Consider the following 25,047-nt stretch of genomic DNA (forward strand, 5'->3'; position numbering starts at 1 on the left):
TGAAAATCATGTGTACAGACAAGGTCAGATGAAAAAAGGTCAAACACACCTCAGATTCAATTTAAATTCTGATGGGAGCACACAGAAACTCACAACAGCATTTGAAACCTAACTTGTTGTATAAGACAGTCACAAAATAGTTTTCTTTTAAGAGCCACTCATCCAGAACAAATGGATTATTGTAATCTGTTGGGAAGATTGCAGATAGAAGCAATAAATATTGTTTCAAGGACTAAAGGTTTTGGCCTTTCAGCAAGAAGGTTTGAGAACAAAGATCTGCAGTGGTAAAGCTTTTGCATGTTAATTAGACAACAACCAAAACCTTAATGAGGTTTTGTTAAAAAGCATCCTGTCTGCTCAACATTAAAAGCAAACCTCTGCATATTTGTCAGTTTTGGATGAAGATTCACTGTTACGTTGTTAACGTCACAGGTTTGTATTCTGTCAAAGACGTTATGGAGACTGTGAGGAGTTATCTGCCAAGACGGCGTCACTGATTGGATGGAAAGTGATTCTCAATAATTGGAAGAAGCTTGAAGAGCCTCGTTTTCAGGACTGGGTTGACAAGAGTTTTGCAAAGTTGCTGCATACGAAAGTAGGGCAGCAAGTAACGATAATTTTGTTTTCTCAATTTATCGATGAATTCTATAAAAGTCCATAAAATCCCAAAAAATGGTGAAAAACGGGAATCACAATTTCCAAAAGCCCAAGGTGACATCTTCAGCTGTCAAAACCCCAAATAAATGTACTTTACAATCATAGAAGACTAAAGAAACAAGCAAATATTAACATTTGTGAAGCTCGACCCCTTAAAATTATGAAACGCTTATTAAAATAGTTGCAGAATAATTTTCTGTTGATCGACAAATTGATTAATCGACTAATCATTGCAGCGCTATATGAAAGAGCATAGGATGTGTAACAAAACAGAAAAACATTTCCTCAGGTGGAAGTATGTACAGTCAATGGCCACTTTATTAGGTACAATCCACTGTAACACAATCCAATGCAACTGTTCTACCTGTAAAGTCTGCTTTTATGATGCCTATAATGATCAATTTTCCACGCCATCGTAGAGGTGTTGATTCAGTTTTATATTTTAGCATTGAGATGATAATTAGTGATGGTGCTGTAGTGGACTGCATTATATTCAGAGGTGGTTCTAATATTCTGACCCCTCATGTATGTAAACAGGGAGGACGAAACATTAGAAATACCTCTCAATATAATGTAGTGCAGTACAATACCACCTTTAACTATGACTTTAATAATAAACATAATTTAAGTTACATATTTTAACCACCTAGTGTGTATTTCTTTTGTAATTGCGAAAGGGAGAGGATGAGGTGGCGGCACACTGATTTCCACGTAGGAGTTGTAGGAGTAACTGGGAATGTTTTGTTTGGAAACAGGCTGTTATCTTTTTTTTTTTATGATTTACAGTACTGATGTTTTATTTATTTATTTTTTTTAATCATTTCTTTCAGGCATTTTTGCCTTTATTAGATAGTGACAGCTGAAGAGAGACAGGAAAGGCGGGAGAGAGAGAACGACATGCAGGAATTGAACCCGGGCCGCTGCGGTAAGGACTAAAGGTTAGCTACCGGAGTGCCCTGATGTTATATTTCAAAATAAAAAATTGCAAGTCATAAAAAGGAGAAAAAAACCCCCGTTGCATTACCTCTACATTTCACCTGGCAACAGAGCGCTGAAATCATTTCACAAGCTATTTTTGACTCCCTACTACAGGCACGTTCAACTCGAGCCTGAAGGCTGATGAGAGTAAACATGACAACAAAAACACTTGGAAAGAAAGAATGACATGTTCTGCTGTCCACTGAATATGGTCTGATAAGAAAACTCAATAACCTAATCAAGTTAATCTCAGTAAATCTTGTTGTTATTCAGCAGCTGTAACCCCAATAACAGCTAAATCCTGGACAGGAAATGCAGACAACACACAGGAGCACCATAGATAAGCATCTTTATTGGAATACATACAATGTTTTACAGGTAAGACTTAAATAACTTGTAGTTTTGTACATTATCACAGACATAAAGTGCGACTTCAATCACCACACATCACTTTGCTGAGAGGGCACAACACGAAGCACGACAGTCAAATCAAGGAACATCGAGGATCATTTAGGATTCACAGGTGGAATGAGGAAACTACGCCGTTCGATTTTCAAGTCATTACACAAAATGAACAGATGATAATTAAAATGGCAAAGACCAACGTACATACGGTACACACTCATCCACACAGTAATACACAAACACGCATGCACAGGAGCAGTTCAGCTTCGAGCTGCCACGGCTGGAGCTTGCTGCTGATCAGTAGACTGGAGTTGTCTTCCCAGGTACTCCCTGTAAAAGAAAACAACAAATTACACCTCGACACAAACCCACTTAATGCCAAATTAGATGCATTTGAATTCACATACAACTCATGGCCTTTAATATGCCTTTAATACCCTTTAAAGGAATAGTTTGACATTTTGGGAAATACTAATGCTTTCTTGATGAGAGTTAGCTGAGAAGGTCAATACCACTTTCATGTCTGTACGGTAAATATGAAGCTGCAGCCATGCAGCTGCTTAGCTTAGCATAAAGACTGGAAGCAGGGGGAAACAGCTAGCCTAGCTCTGTTTAACAGTAACAAAATCCGCTTACCAGCTCCTCTAAAGCTCATTAATGAACATGTTATATCTTGTTTGTTTAATCCGCACAAAAGCTGAAGTGTAAAAAAAAAAGAAAAAAAAAAAGATGTGTTTTTTCTGTTTGAGACTACGGCTGCAACTAAGGATTGTTTTCATTATTGATTTATCTGAAGATTACATTGTTAAGTAATCAATAGGTCAATAATATTTTGTCATGTATATCACAATTTTACCCAATCCCTAAATGACATCTTCAAATTGCTAGTTTTGTTAGAAAGCCCCAAACCGTAAGATATTCAGACAATGATGTATTACAATGAAAAGCAGCAAATCCGCTCATTTGAGAAGCTGGGACCAGCGAGTGACAAATGACTTCAGTTATTTTTGAGAAGAAATCTGTGAAAAAATGCCAAAGTGATTCATTGGTAATCAAAATAGTCATTGATTTATTTTCTGCCAGTTGACCTATTATTGACAAATTGTTTTAGCTCTGTGTCAGACTATTTTTTGGCCAGGAGCAGTAATCTCCTGGCAACCTCACGGTGTCGACAAGACTTTGCAGTTGTTATACAGATTAAACGAATGACTGATTTGCCAACCGAGCTGGCTAGCTGTTTTCCCGTTTCCAGTCTTTATGCTAAGCTAAGCTAAACAGCTGCTGGCAGTAGCTTCGCATTTACTTTACAAACATGAGAGTGGTATCAATTTTCTCATCTAACTCTCAACAAAAAATTGGATAAGCGTATTTCCAAAAAAGTTGAACTATTCCTTTAATGAATGTATTTAAACTCCCATCCAGTTGATTATTGGGGTGGAATTAGGACCTTCAATTTCCTCTAATTTCAGAGTAAGTGGGAGTTTTAACTCGTTTTCAGAATGAGCTTCCCCCAGTTATTCTGACCCAGACATGATGTGAGTCTAAGTGTTGAAATAAAATGCCATTATTTTGAAAGGTCACACTTCTCCTTCAGGTTTCTTCTTGGCAGTAACATTTTCAGATTTGATATCATGACATTCACCTTACTGTTACCACAAATATCAAATGGCTCTCACAATCCTAAAAATGGAAAAGGCTGGCAAATAAATGCACCAGCACGGGAAAGTGGCCACGGACATCAGATTTATACATACAGTACAGAGAGATTTACCTGGCGGTGATAGGGTTAATCAGCATTGTGTGAACTCGTCTGAATGTAATGGACGTTCATTTATCTGTAAAAGTCCCGCACACCAGCTTCGAAAACTAAAACTCAGACTAGTGACTGCTGATAAACATAATTTGTTTCCATATTTGTCACAGGTTTCTCCCTCTTAAAATACCAAACATTGCTCATCTCCGGTCAAAGCCTCCACGCCTGCACTACAAATGTTTAATCTCATTGTTGACTACTGACCCCAACTATTACTATACCAAAGCATTTTCCTAACAAATCAAGCAGGTATGCAGTGTTTCGAGGGCCAAAAGTCTGTATCTACACCTGGGGATTTCAACAACTAGAGCAGTTGATTAAAAACGAAACAAAACCTGCAGACTCTCCAAGGAACATGACTCCTCACACCTGCTCTAGATCAATTCAGATCTATCAAACACAACAGGTTGTTTAGATCAACCACATGGAGAATTTCAGCTTTGAAGAGGAAAAAACAATCAACTTGAAAAGTCTCTCCATTTCCCTGAAGTGGTCGGTGATAACCTTGAGCTGATCTGCAAATAACTGCTATATGTTGATTCAGAATACTGCCAGGGTCTTAATAATGGAGTTATGACTATGATGAAGTCAATGTTCTGCAGCCGAGTGCTTTCTGATGTTCGCATCTGCAGCTGCTGTATGAATTAATACCTACACAGCCAAATGAGTCCTGGAGGTTAAACAAAGCAAGATATTAATATGCAAAGTTTGGGATTTCAAGTAACTAGGCTGTATCCACTATAATATAAAAATAAAGACTGTCCCTGAATAGAACGTAATGTTGATGTGTTGATAATGTTTATTTTCCAGATAACTGTTTCCACAAAAGGAGTACTGGAGAGAGGAATATTGTGATTATTTTGACAGATGTTGCAATATGAGTCATGGTAATTTTTGCATTTCATTTTCACTGAAAAAAAAGAATGATGACAGCGTGATTTTAGCTGGGGTCTGTACCAAACAAAGTTCCCTTACGTCTGAAGAATATGATTTGTAGGCCAGGGCATCTCTGCAGCACCACAATGCTTCATTTATAAAATGGTATGTTGTGACACATTTTACTGTTGTCAAAAAACTGCAGCTCCTGCGATCTGGATATTGCTCTTGGCCATATTGCGATTTCAATAATATTTCGATTCAGCCCTAGAGTGGAATATGAATTTAAGAGCACTTGGTCCCTTTAAATTCTCACCAAGGTCAATTTTCTCACTCCCTCCCTCTGGCTTTTCAAAAAGGAGCACAAAGTGATTTTGAACAGACATTTGGGTGTTTTTGTGGGTCTAACAGCCAACTAGTGTATGAAAAGCAAATTATATATCTAATGCTAATAATATATCATGAAATGTCAATTATAGACTTCTGTAGAAAGAGCCGTGACTGTCAATAGCTGATGGGTTTAAACAGAAAGCTGAGCGGCAAAGATTTCATTCTTTCACAACACAGTATTCAAGCTCAGGAAACCTATTAAAGAAAACGAATTTTCAAAGCAGACGAAAGGCCACGAGGATAAATAACAGAAGTTTCTCCGTTCCCACATTCATCTCTGCTGTTGTCATGACAGCAGGGACCTTCAGTAAGTAGAGACGAGAGGATCTTCTCATGGTAACAATGACAAGGCAACCGACTCAAGGCGACAGTGGGTGTGGTGAACCGCTTTGAGAATATCTTCAATTTGTGGGTGAAATGAGACCTCACCTTTTCAAAAAAAAAATGAGTGTAGGCAGCACAAATAATCCAATGTGACAGAACAACCTTGAGACGTAAAGCCTCCTCACATTATAGATCCTGTTGAAATAAATAAACTAGTGAGGAAGCGGCCGGCACATAAGAGAGAAAACTGACAGACAACAAAGCTCATGTATTGCCATCATTGTCTCTTTCTCATTCATTATATTATTTCAACACAAAAACAAATCAATCATTGTAGTGCTACGTCAGCACAGTGAAAATTAATGACAATACAACAGATGAATGTCTTCAGATGTGATTTGTGTGCCGGGTTTTTAAAATTACACGTTTTCATGTAGCTAAATACAAAAAAAACAAGCTGCGAGTGATTAAATTTCTATTTCCTTATCAAATCAAATTAACTTTGTCTTTGCATCTTTTTCAACTCCATGTATAACTCATTTGCTAGTGTAATTCCTGTTTTTGCGTTTTTGCAGTAAAATATTTTTATGCAGCGCTCAGTTTTTCTTATCTTGCCTGTGTATATAATTTTAGTACTTCATCTTTCTTCCATCTATTTCATTTCATCACAGAAAATAAAACGACAACATGAGATCCAGTTTCTGGGATTCAACATACGGCCAAATACTGTATATATATTTGATAAAACAGGTATCTAACTCTCTTAGCTTCAAGCTAGCTTCTCAAAACTTCCAAATAATGTAATTAACCCTGCATCTGCCCCCCTCTCCTTCTGCAACGGTTATCTGATTTCTCTGCCTGTAAAATGTAATTTAGAAATTTAGAAAATCTATCTTGCATTGAAAGTTACAGTATTCAAGTTGACGTGTGGAAAGCGCATCTTGCTTTCTATTGTAGGTCTGATAATGACAATCTGCTTGTTTTTCTTGTCAGTTACTGAAACCAGACTGAAAACCTTTTGTGCTACAATGAACAAATAAACTTCTGGCCACACTTCAGTGAACATACACTTTACACGGAACATTATGGTCACTTAGATGGGAAAACAGCACTACAATATGATATTAAACACAATACCTCCATCCACAGTTGCTCAGGGAGCCGAGTGTGCTTTAGATAGTGGCAGCAAAACAAACACATTTTCACTTGTTGCTTGTTGATTTTTAGTGTTTCCAGTAGACAGAAAACACACACAAAGATGATGGCCGAGTTGAGTGTTTCGACCCAGAGAAAATCTGAGGAGTGGTGCCTTAACATTAAAGCTGAGGTACGGACCGGTGCCTCAGTAAAATAAAACATATAGAGTTTGTAATGGTGCTGGTGAGAGGTTTGAATAGATACGGATAGATATTTGAGAGTTCAAAAAAATCTGATATTGAACAACATATCAGCTGATATATATATGCTTTTTTACAGAAACAAATAAGATTAACAAGGATTTTGGATTAGGGTCCCTTAAATTTTGTTATTAAAGAATTGTGATATGTGTATATGTGATATGTACAAGATATGTACTGTTCTGATTTTACATTTGAGAAATACTAACTGGCTAACCGGCTGCAGCTTCATGTTTAACGTACACATATGAAAACGGTATCCATGTTCTCATCTAACTGTATTTCCCAAAATGTCAAACAGCTCTCACTGAGCATCAACCTAGTCATCTTTAAAAGGGCCATCTTTAAACTGCAGCCACAATGAAGAAGCTCTGCACACACTAAACAACCATAAAGACGAACCAGCAAAAAACTGATTAACAGCATCAAATCAAAACTGACAGCCTACTCTGCCTTGATGTGAGAAGAACACAATGGCAAACATCTAAATCCTCACAGAACAAAAAATCTTTAGTCATAGCCGAGTCATCAATAACAAGACGAATGTCTGCCTTCTATATCTTTCTCTTTGTATTCTCCATGAATAACATATAACACACTGTCAAAACAGGGAGCTGGTAGCTAAGTTGTGACCTGTTGGGTGTCACTGAAATATTGATGTATCTCAGATCGTCTTTAAAGGCCTTGCCATGGTCCACCCACACAGGTGATTTCACTTATTTTGTTTAAATAGACCTTTTATATGACTGTGTAGGTGTGTATGTACAGAGTCTGACTGACATGCCTGTGAGTCTCCTGTTAGCTTTATTGCAGGGCCTTAAATCATTTGTATGCAAATGTAAGGTTTTTTTTACTTAATGTCAGAAATCACAGTTCAACTAAAACTTTTAGGGCAAGTTTTCCTCAAGACAACATCTGCATGATGAGTGGTTCAAACTGAATGCATAAAATCAATGAAGCTAGAAATTAGTTCATACCAGTTGTGGACCATGAGCTTCTGCACAGCTAACAGGGCGTTGTAACGAACGAGCTGGTCCTCGTGGTGCATGTGATTCATCACCAGCTGTTTTCCACCCAGCTGCTCAATCACCCTGAAATTGGAGGAATAAAAGGAATAATGGGAAACAGCCTTTTTCCACACAGTAAACAGGTACTATTTTCATGTTTTATGTCATTCAGCGGTCCGGCACCAGGTAATCGAATCCAGCCTGACTGAAATTTTCTATGTATTTTATGAAGGGTCACTGGCCTTGTACAAGGATATAATGCTTTGAAAAAGGGAAGCAGAGCTGTATAATGCATGTGGTAATAGAGTGAATGGTGTGACCAGAGAAAAGAAAAGTAGGTGAAAGTACAGGAACTCTGGTACTGTTACATATCAACCCTTGGGATGATGAAAGTCCAACCAAAATGCTCAGGAGGAGAGAACTTGTTGAAGCACATGCAAAAGGTGTTGCTCACCCGTCCAGTACTTGTAAAACTGCCAACATTAATTTATTTGTAAGTACATCCAGAACTGAGGTATGGTGTGCTGCAAACTTTTTTCCCCTTTTGTTAACCACCATTTTAACTAATTTGAACAAGCAGGTGTCGACAATGTAGGGGCAACCACAAATACAATCTTATAGCCACTATGTGTTAAATTGTGATTTGACCATTGAAAAATGACCCAATCCTGATGAACTTTGGTGACGCCTGCGTTGCTTTCAGCACATTCATCTAAAGGACAGTGTTTTTTTGACCTCAGAAGAAACACACTTCAGTTTTATCAAAGCTATCAATCGGAATTTATGGCCTAAGGTTTTGGAAGACAGTATGTCCTCTTTCTGCTTCTGAGGACATAAAGTGTTCTTAGATCTGTGAGTGGAAGTAGGTTTTTGTGGTAGCAGCGTGCATTTCTCTCTATCGTAATGTCTCTTGATACCACCACAATCAACCAAAAGCTTGAATTTCTACAAGTAGAGGCTTTAAGCCTTGTTATGAATTGGTTTTCACAGAGAAATGCCTTACCGTTTGCCACGTGGGTAATGTCGCACATACTCTCCAACGTCATGAGCTGCCACGGCTATGACTTGAGGATCATCAGACACCTCCAACAGCCTTGTTAGGATCCTATTGAAGAAAGGAAGACAAAAGTTGAGGCATCCAATTGGAGAGGGTCAGATTCAATCACACCCTATTCACACTGAAAATCACATATTCCTCAGATGCTTCTAGGCAAAGACTTTTCTGAGAGAGCTTCTTGAAATAAATAGATTAGCTGAGATTATCTTGGCTGTAGAAATGCAATGATCTCTCTGAAAGCCTTGGTTAATGTTAAAACTGAGGTAAAACCCAAACTCTAAAATCTAAATCCAAGGACGTGAGATATAGGGCATCCTCTGAAGAAGTGACACCTCAGGGTTCAAAGTGAGACAAAGCGTGTTTGAGAGTCGGGGAAGGGGCGAATAAAAAACGAGGGCAATTTAAGCCGAGATGATGCCTGAGCTGATTACAGAGAGAGGACAGTGATGAGACAATGAGATGGGTAGATCAGGATTTTTACTGAATGTCAATAGGCCCAACAGTGTGTGTGACTGGAATAACAAAGAACACAAATTGATGTTTTATCTCTTGTGATCGGAGTCCTTAGATTGGACACACACACAATGAACAACGAAAAACAATGTTAAGAAGCTGTGCAATCATCAAAGAAGATGTTGGCGACTGTGTGTCTTTTCAGCAGCTGTTAAAAGTACGACCTGAGATAGGTGTTACAACAGATCTGTGTTATATACAGTGCTTAACAAATTTATTAGACACCACCCAGTGTAAGGTGTTTGCCACCGCTGCCCTAAATTAACAGTATTGCTCATTACCAAAATATTTTTTTATGTTTCTGTAATGGTTAATGCACCAGTATGTGCAAGCTCTTTAATCAAAATGATATCTTTAATGCTAAAATATAATTATTGTTGTTATCCATGAATTTTCAAATTTACTAAGCAGAAAAAGAATAGTAAAGCACATTATTATTTTTTGATTGAGATGCCAAATTACAGTTATTTACTTGCATTCCTGAACAGAAAAATTTGTTTTAGTGGTTGTATGTTATTCTTGATTAATTTGTGACTTCTCAGAGAATTCCAGTGTGCTGGCTCAAATTTGGGTATAAAAACGTGAATTCAGTTTGAAATTCCTCACTCCTGTTCAAAATGGTGAAGCGTAGGGAACTCACTGGGAAAGAAAGAGTCCGAATTAAAGCACTTCATGATGCTGGATGGTCTTTGAGACAAATGGGGCAAGACATAAAGTGTTCTCACAGTGTGTCCAAGTCCAAGTATGCCTTGGACTCGATTGCAGAGACTGGTACTTACAAAATGCGTCAAGGAAGAGGCCGAAAACGAAAGCTAACTGAAGCAGATGTCAGGCACCTCAAGATTTTAAGTACTAGAGACAGAAGGAAGACCACTGCTGATCTTCAGGCAGAGATTACTGCTTCTAGATCAGAATCTGAGAAAGTCTCCAGAATGACCATAAGCAGACGACTGAAGGAACAAGGCTTAAAGGGAAGAATAGCCGCTAAGAAGCCATTATTGAGGCCTGCAAACATCCAAAAACGCCTAAAATTTGCCAGGAGCACAAACACTGGACTGTAGATGACTGGAAGAAGGTACTCTGGACGGACGAGTCCAAGTTTGAACTCTTCGGTCAGCATCGTCGTGTTTATGTCCGCAGAAAAGCTGGAGAACGTTTTGATGCTAGATGCATTACACCTACAGTGAAACACGGTGGAGATTCCATTATGGTATGGGGTTCCATTTGTGGACACGGCATGGGCAAATTAGTTAAAAACGACGGTATCATGAACAAGAAGGTCTACCACAACATCTTGGTGCATCATGGAATCCCTTCTGGATTGAACCTGATTGGTCGTGGGTTCATATACCAAGACAATGACCCCATGCATGCTGCAAAGCTGTGCAGAGACTACTTGACCAAGAAAAAGGAATCTGGAGTACTGGAACTGATGGACTGGCCAAGTCAAAGTCCAGACTTGAATCCTACTGAACAGATCTGGGATTTATTGAATTCAAAAATAGATCACACAAAAGTTTCATCCAAAGCAAGTCTCTGGGAACAGCTAGAAACTATTTGGAACTCAATAACAAAAGAGACTGTCGAAAAGTACATAAAAACAATGCCAGCAAGAATGCAAGCTGTTATCAGGGCCAAAGGAGGTCATACAAAAGATTTTTGGTCAATATAAGTTTGTTATTTGCCTAATAAATAACAATACAATTTTTAGTTTGAAACAAGTTTTTGACAGATTTCTAAAATATTTGTGTTTTCTCGTTTTTATGACAGGTGGTGTAATAAATTTGTTAAGCATATATATATCTATATATATGTAACCAGTTAAATTTAAAATTTATGAAGGAATCTGAATTTGTTACTTTAAAATTCAATTTTTCAACATTTGGTTTCAGTTTCAATTAATTAAAAATACTGTCAATCATCAATATTGTATAAATATTATATATTTGGGAAAAAGTATAAAATCTTTCAAAGCCTCATTTTCATATGGGCTACAGCCATGCTAGGAGCTCTGTGAGACTATATTTAGGCACAGCAGTGCTTTGAGCTAAATGCTAATGTCAGCTTGCTAACATGCCCACAATGAAAATGCTAACATGCTTATGTTTTGCAGGTATAATATCTACCATGTTCATCATCTTAATTTAGTGTGTTAGCATGCTAACAATTGCTAATTAGCACTAATCACAAAGTACAGACATTTCCATTTCTAGAGCCATTCAGTATTAACTAATTCAAAAGCAGTTTTAAATTGATATAATCACTTGAAGCTGTATAAACCCTTGAAAGCATCAAGTAGTTTAGAGCATCATAAAGAGAAAACATCACATTAAATTAAACCTTTCTGAATCAAATCGCATCTGTTAATTCCGATTTTCACATTCAAATTCAGTAGAAGTATACGTCATTTAAAATCTACCTCTAGTTGTAATATCTTAGTCAATGGTAAAGAATAGTTTGTGCCCATTCAACAGCACAGCTCTTCAGCTGTTACTTAATGTCAAGGTAAGAAAAAACATGCTTCATCTTACTTGAGGAGCTCATAGTTCTTCTCATTTAGGCGAACTGCGTTCTCACGCCAGAACTTCTCAGACTTGTGCACAGGACTCCATTCCAGGCGGCCGGACTTGAGTTCAGAGCTGTACTCATCAAATGAGCTGTTGATAAAAAAATACATGGAACATTAAAACTTTCCAAAGAGTAAAAAGGACAGTCCAACGATCTTCAGTTATTTGTCCCTTCGCCAAATGAAAGCTACTTTCTTTCAACCCATCTGTTGTGTAGAGGAGGGATTTGACATGTAATCAATGCAGCAGTCAAAATGAACAAATATGTATTTAGAAAATAGCTTCATAAGGATACATCAGATTCATGTACAACACTAAAATATCCATAATTCTTTTAAATATTTGTTCCAAGCATTTCTTTTTCACAATCTGCTCTCTGCAGCGGGACTACTTATGACTAAAAATGAATGGTTTGGTAAACTATGGGTTTCCTCATGTTATTCATGAAATGGAGTCCACTGGGTACCTTAGATCTTGCACGCTCTCTCCCAGCCTCTCCAGAAGGAACTTAATGTCCTCGGTGATGTCCTCATCGTCGTATTTCTGCTGCTCCAGGTTCTCGAGTTGCTTCAGCACCTTGCACTGAATCATGGCCAAAGCGTACTCCTGTCGAGTCTCCCTCTCTGCGGACTTCTCCAGAAGATTCTGCCACAGAGAACAACAGAGTGAGGAACAGCTTTTTAATTATATCAATTACTTCACTCATACGTGAGCAATTAGGTTAAGCAGTGAGATGTGAAATTGTGATTACTATTTTCTGACATTGTATAAACTAAATGAATAATTCATTACTCATTTAATATAATAAAACACTCAACAGATGATTGATAATGAAGATACTTGTAAGTAGCAGGCCTAAAGTTCAATAATGAAGATATTTAGACTGGTTCATGGTGTTAGGCAAGTCTTAATTTTGCTTTTATATTAGTCTAATGCAAGTTAGACAGTTTACTTGTTTTAAGCCTAAAAAGATAGCCAACCAGGCTAACTCAAAACTAAGAGCCATGTTTCCATGGTAACAATAAGTGACACCATTGGCACCAAATGTGGTTTGCTAACAGTGTTGTGTAGCAAGAAATGAGGAGGGAAAGAGTTTTTAGAGAGCACAGTAATCTGTTGGAAATGTAAAGCAGTGAGGACACGTTCAATCGTAAATAGCTGGATTTATATCTTTCATTTTTATTCAATGGCAGCAAGCTACCATTAGATATAATAACATTAGACATAATGATATGGAATGGGGATATCCAAAATAGTTTCTCAATTGATTTTCCAAAAAGTTATTTATCGTGATATAAAATGGAATATACTGTGATAGAGGCTTTTGTGAATTTCTTCCAAGATGCATTTCAAAATACACTTCTTAAATGAATGTGAAGAGGATGAAAGCTGTCCTGCAACAAGAACACAGTGTTCAAGTGTTGTAAAAGCTACTTCTGTAGCAAGAACTTCCGGAAACCATCTTGGATGTCTCTCCTATAGTAGAGAAAATATTCTGGTGGCGACATTTTGGAGTGACACAAAAGAAAAGTGGCTTCAGCAGTAGGACCCTTTAAGCTACCATTGAGGGCAAAGCTACAGCTACAGTTTTCTAGCAATAACCTGCGAACTGAGCACAACAGCGAGCAAATAGGCCAAGGCAGAGCAAATGTTTAGAGCCTGTCTGCCTTTGAAGGCATATGGCTAAAGGAAATTTCATGTTTCCTAATTGAATATGTTAAAAAAGAAAAAGAAAAAAAGAAACCACTTTTAGTACCACCAGAGATAGGTTAGGGCGAACACATCACAAACACAGCAGTACTGCCTTTGAGGATGTGTTCAAGGACTTCCAGATGGTCCGGATAATTTAAATCACATTGCTAGTCCCAAATGGTGAGCAGAATCATTTGCATAATTAGGACATTTGGGAAAATAGCAAAATAGCAACATGTAGCACATTGTGGAACAATGTTTGTAAAAGGATTTTGTAAAAAGAGAATTCCTGTTACATTACATTGTGATAATCCCAACTTCCAAAAATCTCCATGGCACACTATAGAAACCATTAGGTCTCAACAAAACAATTCTCTATTTACTGGTGAGGAATGTTTTCGCAGCTCTCTTCACGTCAAACACACTCACTGTAATGTAAGTTGAACGACTCTGGGGAACACCCACTCAGCGTCAAGACGTTTCAGGGTCTCCCTTCACTGCCCACCCTTGCTTTTAATTAGTTGCGATATAACTGAACAACAAGCTACTCTGACCAATTAAAAACAGAGTCCGTTTCTTTTATGGGTGAATTCACAAACGCTTGATGTGACAGCTCTGCTGGCATGAGAGGTGTGATGAATGAGCTTATGGGGTAAATTCAAAGCAGGAACACATGCAGTCTCCATTGAGGCAAACATGACATGGCAGAATATAGTCTCTAAAATTTGGTCTCAAACTAATTTCTTTCAGTGAACAGAAGACACGAGAAAGGAAGTCCATCAGGAACACAGAAGCCTATTTACTGGGGTTACAATGACAGTGAGATACTGATGGAAACTGTCTGACAGAGAAGTACAAGCAACCTTAAGAACCTTCCTTAAATTTGGGTTTGAAAATCAGCCAACTGTCCTCCACTGGTGTATGAGCTCATGTTTCAATCATGTAATCAATGCCATTTACCACACCATTGTGCTAGGAGAAAGGTCGCTGAGGCCGTCTGGTGTTGCCAGGTTGGACAAAGCCAGAATATCACTGAAGCTTTTCATTTAAAAATCCATATTTCTTCAAGGCCCTAATTCGTCAACTCGACATGAATATTTTGTTTGGTATTCAATATGATGTGCTGCAGGTGGCCAGGAGCTGCAGGCTGTCGTCTAGACGAATGCACAGTGTTATTATAGGAGAGGATTATTACTGTTAACAAAAAATATCAGTATCAGAGGAGTGTTCATCTGCATAAAATGTGTAATCATTTGGGACTAAAACAATTTCTATACTCTTACAAACACAATAATCAGCCCTCTGAAGACCTGGAAGTTATCATACTGAATTTCAATGTATTTTCCAGATGTTTCAGACCTGTGTTGGTGCCCTGAAAAACACACTCAGTTCCTCTAGTAAAAAAGCATCACAGCATGGTATGATAAATGGGGCCTCTGCTATTAATTTAATTTTGTCAGGTCATAGTATGGGGAATTCATTACCTGGCATAAACACAAAACAACAGAACAAGTCCAGAGCACAGCTCTTAGGACTAAATCAAATATTCAAGAGACGTTTTGAGCAATTACAGCAGCGAGCTGAAAGGACAGCATAATCATAAATCATATTTATGTATCTTTTATCATTTCAGTTTGAACATTCACATTCAATTAAACTGTATACATCACAACAAGAGCAAAGTGCTGTGCTAGAGTTTGAAAAATGCACACAGACTGTTACATATCAGAAGGTCTGACTTGCAAACTTTTGCAAGCGATTTTAAAGATATTTGATAATGCCAGGTTTTGCCAAAAACAAAGAATAATAAGACCAGTGGTTTCCAAACTTAAACAAACAATGGCAACCCTTCATTTACTGGAAAGTGTGTTGTGTTACCGTCATCTTAGCTGACCGTATATTTAACAGGGTTAATATGCTGATTTCATTGGCGTTTATTACTTATTTCATCTATTTCATTCTTTGGAAAACGCAATATAAAACTTAGCTAACGTAAATGTTACCTCGTTCTCTATGGGGTGAAAAGTTAGAACAAATGTAGAGTAAAAAATAAAAAAGGAAATAAATCCTGCGGCCTCCTTGGCCTGTCCATAAGGCACCCCAGGGTGCCGCAGCAGGGAACCACTGTTTAAAATAAACGACTAGTATATGAGGCAGCAATTCAGCCAGTGTGGTAAAAAGATTTTCAGAGAAAAGTGTCATTTTAGAGGCACACAGAATGAGTGAGAAATTTTCCACATACCCTGAAGGCAGCCAGAATGATTCGAGTGACCTTCTCCTTGACAGACTCCTGGAGGATGTCGGACAGCGCTGGCACTACATTGTAGCGTCTCAACTGCTCGCAGAGCTGAGGACTGAAGGCCAGGAGCCAAACACAGAAGATCATCTGGTACTGGAGCTGGAAGCCACACTTGTTGCTCAGCACTGCTGTGATGCTTAAACAGAAAAAAATATTATATAAATAAATAAAAACTAAAATGGAGAAAACAACGCAAAGTGCTGGGAAAAGGAGCCACATCTATATCTGGTACCTGTTTACACATAGAGTAGCTTTCACAGCTGTGTGCCTACATGCTGCTTATCCATTATCTATGGTGATAGTTAAGAATAAAATCAGTCTTTAGATAATGGAAGAGTTTCTCAAAATACTAATGACTACAGCTCGACAGCGGGTCGTACATTTGCAGAAATAGCTGGTAAGTGCAGAGATGTGGAGCTCATAGATGTGCGATAATTATCTGATCCAAATGAAGCAGTAAGGTTAGTTGTACAATCCTTTATTAAGAAAAACGTATGGGAAGTGAAAGAGCGGATCATTAAGAATTTGTACCACAAACACACAGCCACAGGAATATTGAGCCTTCACTCAGTTGGTTTACTCCCTTTAGAAACGTGGCTGCAGTAGGCAATATGTCCATGTCATGAGTATATGGTATGAACCTGTCAATTAACATCTCAGATTCTAAATTACAAAGCAAAATAGTTGTACATATACTTCACAACGAGGGTATTTTTTGGATCATGAGCACCACCCTTTTTTAGGTCCATTTTGCTCAGGTCATCTTACTGTGACTGATCCGTAATTGGCTTTTTAAAGAAAATGTAATTTGGCCTGTTACTAGCTATGGATCCGACAGGTTGGTCCTCTAGTTTCTGGCTTCTTCTGGCTGGTCTCTCAAGGTGGTTTTGGTGACGATTCATGATGACAAAACTGCTGTTGGCATTAACCTAAGCACCTTTTTGTATTTATTATTGTTTTTACTCATTGCTGTACTTTTGTGTACTTCATTCTAATGTGACAGCTGTCTATAAACCAAGTTGCAGACCATGAACTTCAACGTCCCCGGTTTGAGCCCACCTGGAGACATTTGGACCATTGTTACATTGAAAAGTCTTTACTCAATATAAAAATGAGGACGGACTTGTGCACTTGGTGACAAACTGGTTAGATACTGCAGCCTTGCATATATGCAATATAATTATCACGCTGACATTTATCTCATAATCTACCATAAATAAAGTACCATAACATTTTTCTTTAGACCAGAGCCATAACAAGGATATTATAAACCATGACAAATCTGATTAATCAAAAATAATTTTATCATGTTGAATCATCGGCCTGTTCACACAGTTTACATGTTTGATTGCCCAGTTACAGAATTTTTCCAGAACATGGAAAGTAATCATTTTTTTCTAGACTGTGAAAAAACAGTTTATAAAGAGTCATTACTCACCAGTTGACTCCATCGGCCTCCACCCAGGCAAACCTATACTCATTGACCCGCAGCATCAGCTGAAGGCACCCAGCCACACACTGGACGTACTGAGAGCTCTGCAAAGGACAGAGGCAAACATTTACTCAAACAGAAGCGTGAGCCTTAGCTGTGTAATCAGGAAAACAAACAAAGTGTTAGAAGGTCAAGTACAATTAGTGCAGATCTGAAACATGGCGTAGTTGACAAGCAGATAGAGCACATGGAAGAAGGCCAGTCCCAAACTTGCATTACCGTCACCGATCAAACCTGAGGCATTGCACATGCAGTCTATAGCATTATACGATATTATCAACACATGCTAGATCACAGACCCACTAGTACAATACAGAACAATAGCAGGGAAAAATGTTCCATCACACCTGAGCAGAATAATAGTAAATAGTAAATTGAGATTAGAGTGGAGGAAGCTGAGAGGAGAAAATAGATCACATTAATCTGTTAAATAATAGAGAAGAAAAGCAAAGAAGTTCAGCAAAAAGAACAGGCAGCAGTGACGACAGAAGAGTGGAGGAGGTGGAGGTTACCTGGTTGAAAATGCAGAGGAAAAGATGATGTTCAGTTATTAGATAGCGCTTGTGTCAATAGAATTCTGAGCACACTTCTCAGAATGATCACGCTATGCTTGATAAAGTATAGGGTATAAAATGGTAGGATGCAGCTGCTGCTGTGCAAATGCTATTCCAATTTTCATTTGTTATCATAATTGTACAGGAAAAGCTGCATTTGTCATGCACTTTCAAGATTAAGGAGAAGTGGCTTACTGCATGCAATTTCCACTTGTACAGTTAAAACCAACCAGTGGCAGCAAACCCCATGCTGTTCCTCTAAACTTGCTCTAACAGACTCAGGTCTCCAACAATCTGCAATTATTAATGAAAAACTGGAGTGCAAGAACAGGGATGGGAGAGATAAAGAGGGGAAAGAAAAGACATGAAAGTCCAGTGACAGCTGACAGATGCCAGCTTGCACAAACCCTGCCTTTTTTTTTTTTTATTTGGAAGCGCCAGGGTGACCGAAGATGCACTTCACTCATACTCACTTCACTGGGGGAAATAGTTCCTGCTCCTGAGCCTGTTTCTGGACCTGTACCATGTAGGTTCTAATGAGAGATAAACAAAAGAAACAGGTGCACAAGTATTCACAATCCATCGCTTTGAGCTAATTTACAGGACTACACAGTATGTGCTGTGAGCTTGAACACAATTCAGTGACAGTGGACGCTCAGTGATTCGTTGATCGGCTGTTGAGGAGAGAAATTAATATCAAATGCAACTTCAGGAAGCAGTTATAGTTCAAGAACATATTTTGCAAAGAACAGACTGTTTAAAACTGTTTTGAAAGAGCTGTCTACACCTGCATTCAAGAACACCTCCGGATATTTTAGAAATACTGGTGTGCAACGCAGAAGCACAAAAGAAACTGGGAATCAATATTCAGCTGTTTTATCAGCCCACTCTTCAGTGCATACATCTGCCAAGGCAAAGCCAGCACCTACAGTGCAGCTTGCATCAGACCATCTCAAGGCCCGACGTGCCTGCTCAAACTCAATATGAATAAATACATTCATTCAGACAAGGTTTTCAACGTCAGCCCAAACAATAGAATTTAATTCAAGGAAAATGAATAGAGATAGAAAGTAGAAATTACTTTGGCTGTTTCGGTAAATAAACAAATTATACTCCATATGGGAAAGAAGAAGCAAATAATAAGGCTGATATCCCAATATCAAAGAAGTGAATAACCCATGACATGATACACTTAAGAGAAGAAACAAATATAAAGTATACTGTTCATACACAGACACAAAATTTCAGCACATTCATGCTGCCAAGTATATACTTATAAAAGTATAAGTTTATTTATTGTGCTGTTTTATTTCAAATGAGCATAAACTCCAGACTTCTTGATTGATCTCCATCACCTTTCATCAACATGTTTCCCCTCACCTTATACGACTACTACTAACTGCACTGTATCGTAGTAGTCTGTTGTTACTCACATAAAACAGAATGTACAATTTATTCTGTAGTAAAAAAAAAAATAAACAAAATAATTAACAGGTCACATGGCAACATTGATGTCTCTGTTTCACATGCAGTTAACAACGTTTTTTTTAATCTTAAAAGCAAAACAATGAAACAACTCTGTAATCAAGATATTTAGATAGACAGACTTTTAAATATCACAAGACATTTCAGCAACAGAATTCAGTTTTACATACCTGTGAACTGAGTTGACTTTTGATCCAGTTGAAGTAGTAGTTCAGATCACTTCCCTCCATCAGATCACGGCCCCACGCAGCCAGCTTAGCGATGATCCTTGCCGCCTAATAAAAGGAAGGACGACATTTTAATTCATATTGTTGTGCATTTACAGCGAGGCAATAATAAACTGCATTTAAAGATGACTTATTACTATAGGGACAGGAATGGCAATCAAGTAGACTTTCTTTGAAAATTCTACCCTTTTTATGTGAAATGTGTTAAATATAGATACAATAAATGTATAATTTGAGCAACAATATCGCAATATATCCCGCTTTGTTTTATGAGGATTACCAAGGTAAGGAGGACCTGAAAAAACTACAACTTTTTCCAATTTGTAGCACTGGCTGTATGATCGGGTCTTCTATGATGCATTACAGCATCTTTAGTTTAGATTCCAGGGAGAGGGAGAAATAAAGAAAAGAGAATAAAGGGTGAAGACTTGTTATCACACAGAGATAACAAGTTCTTCAATTTAAAATATCTCGTCTTGAAACCCCCAACAACTTAACACAAAACATGATCTATAACCCCATTTAAGTTCAAAAGTGATGCGCTATGCCTACTCAACGACCTCATGAACAATTTTGGCTTGTAAAGTGCCTCCTGCGCTCTGTGATGAGACGGGAACAGATTCTGCTCTCCAATTTCCTCCTAGCCAGAAGAGGACGTGTAGAAATATTGTGGCTCTAATTCAAAATCAAGAGTCAGCATGACAGTAGGACTGATTTAAAGTGCTGTGTCACAGACTTGGGGTCACAGTATGCCCACCTGCTGGATGCCCTCTGGTTGGTATTTTTAATTAAGCAGCGGGTGCCCTATCATAGTATAGTTTGTCGCTGGGGCGTCATGGTTTATTTGAAAAGGGTGGTTGCGAGAAATCATTACATTAATTGGCTGTTTTTGCGGGAAAAGGGGAAGGTCACTTTGTGAGGAATTATTGATGCCCTGCTATGATTAGAAGCAGGGTCACATCCATGAAAAATGTAATAGAGTACACCATCTTATCTGTGAAAGTAAGATTACGCTCATGTCAGCTACTAATAATACTACACTGTTGTATTAAGGTTTTAAGCATGAACGAGAGTTATTTCCTCACCAGTTCGCTGCCTTCTGTGCACATACAGTATGTTTAATCTACAGACTGCCAGTGTTCCTCATGATAGTCAATAACTTGTATCAATAGTACATGGTTGCCTGGGTTGTGGCATTGCACTATGTTTGACATGCACCTATTAGTCTAATGTTACAGGGACAGCTTGATGTGTCTTGCATTTGCTCATCCTCTGAAAAACACAACATCTATTAACTCACCATGTGGACAGTAAAAAGGTCCTGACGGTTCAGCATTGGCAGGAAGTAGGACCAGGCAGTGTTCTTTGTCTTTTTGGCGTAGTCAAAGAAGATGTTCACACGCTGATGGTTCTCCTGAGTAACAGTTGAATTAAGATATTAGATGAGCTCTTGGATTGTAAACCTGGATTCAGACTTATTTGCTGAACAGCTGGAGTAACTGGTTGACTGCATGGAACAAAATCCGCCTTTACAAGCAACAAATTTACATTTTGAACTTGAAGAAAAAAAATGTCTGATGATAACATGGAAGTGATTCTCGAATGAATCATGATGTAAAAACAGTGTTGAATAAGTCTGATGTCTTCATCATTAAAGGTGCAAACACTCAATAAGTCATCTCCTGGCTTTAGCAGTCTCAGTCTGACAAAGCAGTCTGAAAGTGTGGCCATTAGTGCCTGTCTACTCTCTGTTACCTCGATATTTCAGGTTTTTATTGCTGGAAAATGCTTCACACCTCGGGCATTGAACTAACGCCTCAAGTATGAATTAGGTGTAGTTTCTTCCAAATAAATGTCACCTTCTCAAAGGTGGAGGGAGCTTCCGACTGAAAAATGTTATACTGATGCAGAGTAACCGTCACACGTTAAACAGTTAAAGTAAAACTAACACTGTAGTCATAAAAATATCATATGTGTTAGAAGAAGGAAAGCCCAACTCTGGATAACAGATTACTTTAGTTTTAACTGTATATTCAGCATTTTTTAAAACTGTAACTACTATAAATGGTTTAATATTTGTTTCAGCCACATGAATTTAGCCTACTGATTTTTTGTGCTTGTCAGTGCATTCATAATTGATTAAAGAAAAGCACTAGGTGTATTAATTTGATTTATTTACTTATTTATTCATTTTTGGCACAAATTAACTAAAAGAGAATACATTCTGGGCTCTATTTAGTTGGAAAATCAACATTTCTGTGAGGTCTGCAAATCCACTACTTTTGATTCTTACTTATCCACTATATATTTATAAAGTTGAATGTCCTGCTTTTTTCAATATTCAATTATGTCCTATTTCCTATTTAAAATCATGACCTTGTCAAAGACTTGCACACTGAAACTACTGCTTGGTGGGTATAAAATGATCCTGAGAGATTTCATGGTTTCTGACCATGGTCCTGCTGTCTTCTCAAAATGTGTCTATATATATGAACATGCATGTCCTATTTGTCCACAGTCAGTGGGTGTCTGTCTATGTACCTGCAGAGTGTCATCAATCAGAGTCAGGATGTACTGGACTGTCTGCTCCTTGGAGATGTGGGCCATCAGGTTCAGAAAGGTCTTCGCGCACTGAGCAAAAACAAAATAGATACATACAAACTCAGACACAGCACCCATGTAGCCACTGACAAATTGAACAAAATGCCTGTGCTTTTATTCTGCCTGACACCTCTAAAAACGTGCAGTGTGCAGAGATGAACTCAGGTCAGCAGCATGCAAGATGGTGTGTCTGAAGTGAGGGGAATACATTTCACACTGACTAGTGTTGTTACAGCATAAGGGTGCTTTCAGACCAACATTAGCACTACAACAGAACAATGGCTGCTTTAGGGTGGGCATGTTAGTACTGGGTACAGGTAGAAAATGAAATATTAATCATGAGTCCAGTTTAAAGTGTTTTAAGTGTGTTAAAAGCCTTTTGAATTGTACAACTGGAAAGTTAACAGGAGAGCAACACATTTTCTCCTGTCTCAGTGCTTACCAGATAAATTGTACATTAGCACAATCCTATGTATTCCCCTTAGCATATGCATTTGTACATATAGGCACCAAGTCTGAGAGTCTGAAAGAAGCCAATGAAGAAAGATGCCTGTGTTTTTTGCTGAAATGCCATTGTTTATCTGAAGTGTACTGGGACGTCTTCATGCAACCGGCTATCTGTCTGCTTAGTTTGGAGGGTCGTGAACTTAAGTTGAAAACAACTGTGAAAAAATCCAAAGGAAAACTTACATTAGCTGAACACACAATAATTAACACATGACGTAAAGTACTCGATACCTGATGTCCTTCATTGGTCAGAATGACCTGTTTCTCTTCAGAGTTGGCCACCTCAAATTTCTTAATGAATTCACAGTCCTCTGCTGAGATCATCTGACTCCTACAAGAGAATTAATCAAGACATTGACGTATTTTAGCATAATGCTACAACAATATGTGTGCACTGAAGCAATTCATTGTGTACATTTTTGACTGTGACCAACAGCAAGGCCAACAGTTGCTTGGCTAATAAAGAGTGATGGTTTCTATTGAATCATGAGGCATTCAAAACATTTCCTTTACCATTAGAACAAGACATACAACATTGGGCCTTGCCTTGTCACTACCATGCTGCTTCTAATTGGAAAAGCATAATGGCAATTAACCTGGAAATACCACATGTTCTAGTTAAGGCAAAACACACCATGGATGGTACATGGAGGAAGGCAGTTATAGTGAAAACATGCTTATAGTATATGCATATTTATTGAAACAAGGAATCAAGCCTTTAGATGATTTTTAGGAATGATAATGTGACTCATAAGTCAGATCTGCTGTATTAAATCATACAGGCTCAAAGAGGAAGTATCACTCAAGACAGTGAATCACAACACAGGAACTAGAGCAGATCTGCTTTTAGATTGGCACACTGCAGTCAATTATTACACTGATGTATTCAGAAAGATAGATGTAATGAGAGCTTAATATGCAGCTGATAGAGTATTTCATCATCATTCGAAGTACACTTCCTGAAGCAGTAGGGAATATATGTAAATGTGGTGGACAAAATATTAGAAACAACCACTCAATAATAATAACAATAATAATAATACTAATAATAATGATAATGAAGTAGAATTATCACCTTTCTGACAGTGTCAACAAAAACTAAGCAAATGAATCATAAAAAGAAAATGTATAAGCTTCGTAAAAGTAGAATTCATGACGAAGCTGTTGAATTGCATTAGATTGTACAGGTGTACCTAATAAAGTGTCCAGTGAGTGTATATACATGATGTACTGTTGTAATGTGTACTTACTGCAGGTAGGACTGCCAGTTGACCAGATTGGCCCGCACCTCAGCTGCCTTAGCAGCAATGATGTTGGTGGGGACTGCAGCGTCCACAGCCCCGCGGATATCCATCCTGTAATATATCTATACAACAGTGTAAAAATCCAACACCACCTGGATGGAAACACCAGAATTAACATCAGCACAGTGACTCAACATCAGAGGCAATGTTACAGGTTTAGGCCTGGTTCTGTGTGTTACCTACGAGCTGCACATTGTGCACGTTACCCAATTATAGCCAACAATATAACGCCTGATGCATCAATTAAAGACATAACAGTTAATTAAGCTAGGTTGGTTAAGCTAGCTGTTACAGACCTGTTACCAAGAAGAAAGCTATTAGCTAGCATATATACCCATTTATAAGCTGATGTACCATTAATACCATAAATATTTCGATGTGTGGCAGAAATATCAACCTGACATTTCATCCTATAAGTTTAATTTTGACGTTAATGTTAGTTGGCAAGCTAGCAAACCGCTAGCAGCAGGTCATACTAGAGAACTAGCTTAACTCAATGTCACGACATGACATGATGAGTCTTTCCGAAACCGATACAGCTACAGCAACGCAATACAAAGCCCATTACATTAAACCGTATTAAGGCTGTACAATACATAATACAATACATTTGAAATTGTCATCTTATAACGTTACACGTCCATCGTTAGCGAGCAACAACTAGCAAAATAAGATGAAGATGCTAACCTCACGTTAAGCTAGCAGTGCTAACACAGCTTCGCACCCGTTCTGTCAAAGTGTCAAAATGACAACAGCTACACAGGTGATAACATTTAGAATCACAGCATTAGACAAATCATACAATCCGGAAATTTTAATCTATCTGATGATGAAAACTCGGTTAAATTACTCACCCAGTTACTGTCCTGTGCAAACAGCTGATAGACTACAACACGGCGTCA

At 38.1% G+C, this 25,047-nt stretch overlaps 1 protein-coding gene across 2 annotated transcripts; it reads right to left on the minus strand.

Moving 5' to 3' along the window:
* Positions 1-1,967: 1,967 nt before the first annotated feature.
* atp6v1h (ATPase H+ transporting V1 subunit H) lies at positions 1,968-25,047 on the minus strand. 2 transcript variants are annotated; one of them, XM_070918891.1, is made up of 14 exons: positions 25,000-25,047; positions 24,092-24,237; positions 23,073-23,172; positions 22,275-22,364; positions 21,034-21,147; positions 19,677-19,781; positions 18,495-18,554; positions 17,414-17,511; positions 15,919-16,111; positions 12,451-12,629; positions 11,949-12,074; positions 8,851-8,952; positions 7,818-7,931; positions 1,968-2,370 (listed from the first exon to the last, which is right to left on the minus strand). In XM_070918891.1, exons 2-14 carry the CDS (start codon positions 24,193-24,195, stop codon positions 2,301-2,303), a joined length of 1,455 nt encoding a protein of 484 aa, XP_070774992.1. In that variant the 5' UTR covers positions 24,196-24,237; positions 25,000-25,047; the 3' UTR covers positions 1,968-2,300. The 2 variants fall into 2 exon arrangements, with proteins under 2 accessions (XP_070774992.1, XP_070774993.1); XM_070918892.1 differs by having other exon boundaries at positions 24,092-24,207; positions 25,000-25,036.

This window comes from Enoplosus armatus, chromosome 14 (genome assembly GCF_043641665.1).
Source record: "Enoplosus armatus isolate fEnoArm2 chromosome 14, fEnoArm2.hap1, whole genome shotgun sequence".
Lineage (NCBI taxonomy): Eukaryota > Metazoa > Chordata > Actinopteri > Centrarchiformes > Enoplosidae > Enoplosus > Enoplosus armatus.

Bases quoted from the DNA above. Each gene is read 5' to 3' on its own strand.
- atp6v1h (XM_070918891.1), bottom strand. From the start codon at position 24,195: ATGGATATCCGCGGGGCTGTGGACGCTGCAGTCCCCACCAACATCATT. The intron at 19,782-21,033 runs GTGAGTTAATAG...TCCTTTTATTAG, and splicing joins ACCTTTTTACTGTCCACATG to GCGGCAAGGATCATCGCTAA. The intron at 12,075-12,450 runs GTACCCAGTGGA...TTTTATCAACAG, and splicing joins GAGAGCGTGCAAGATCTAAG to CTCATTTGATGAGTACAGCT.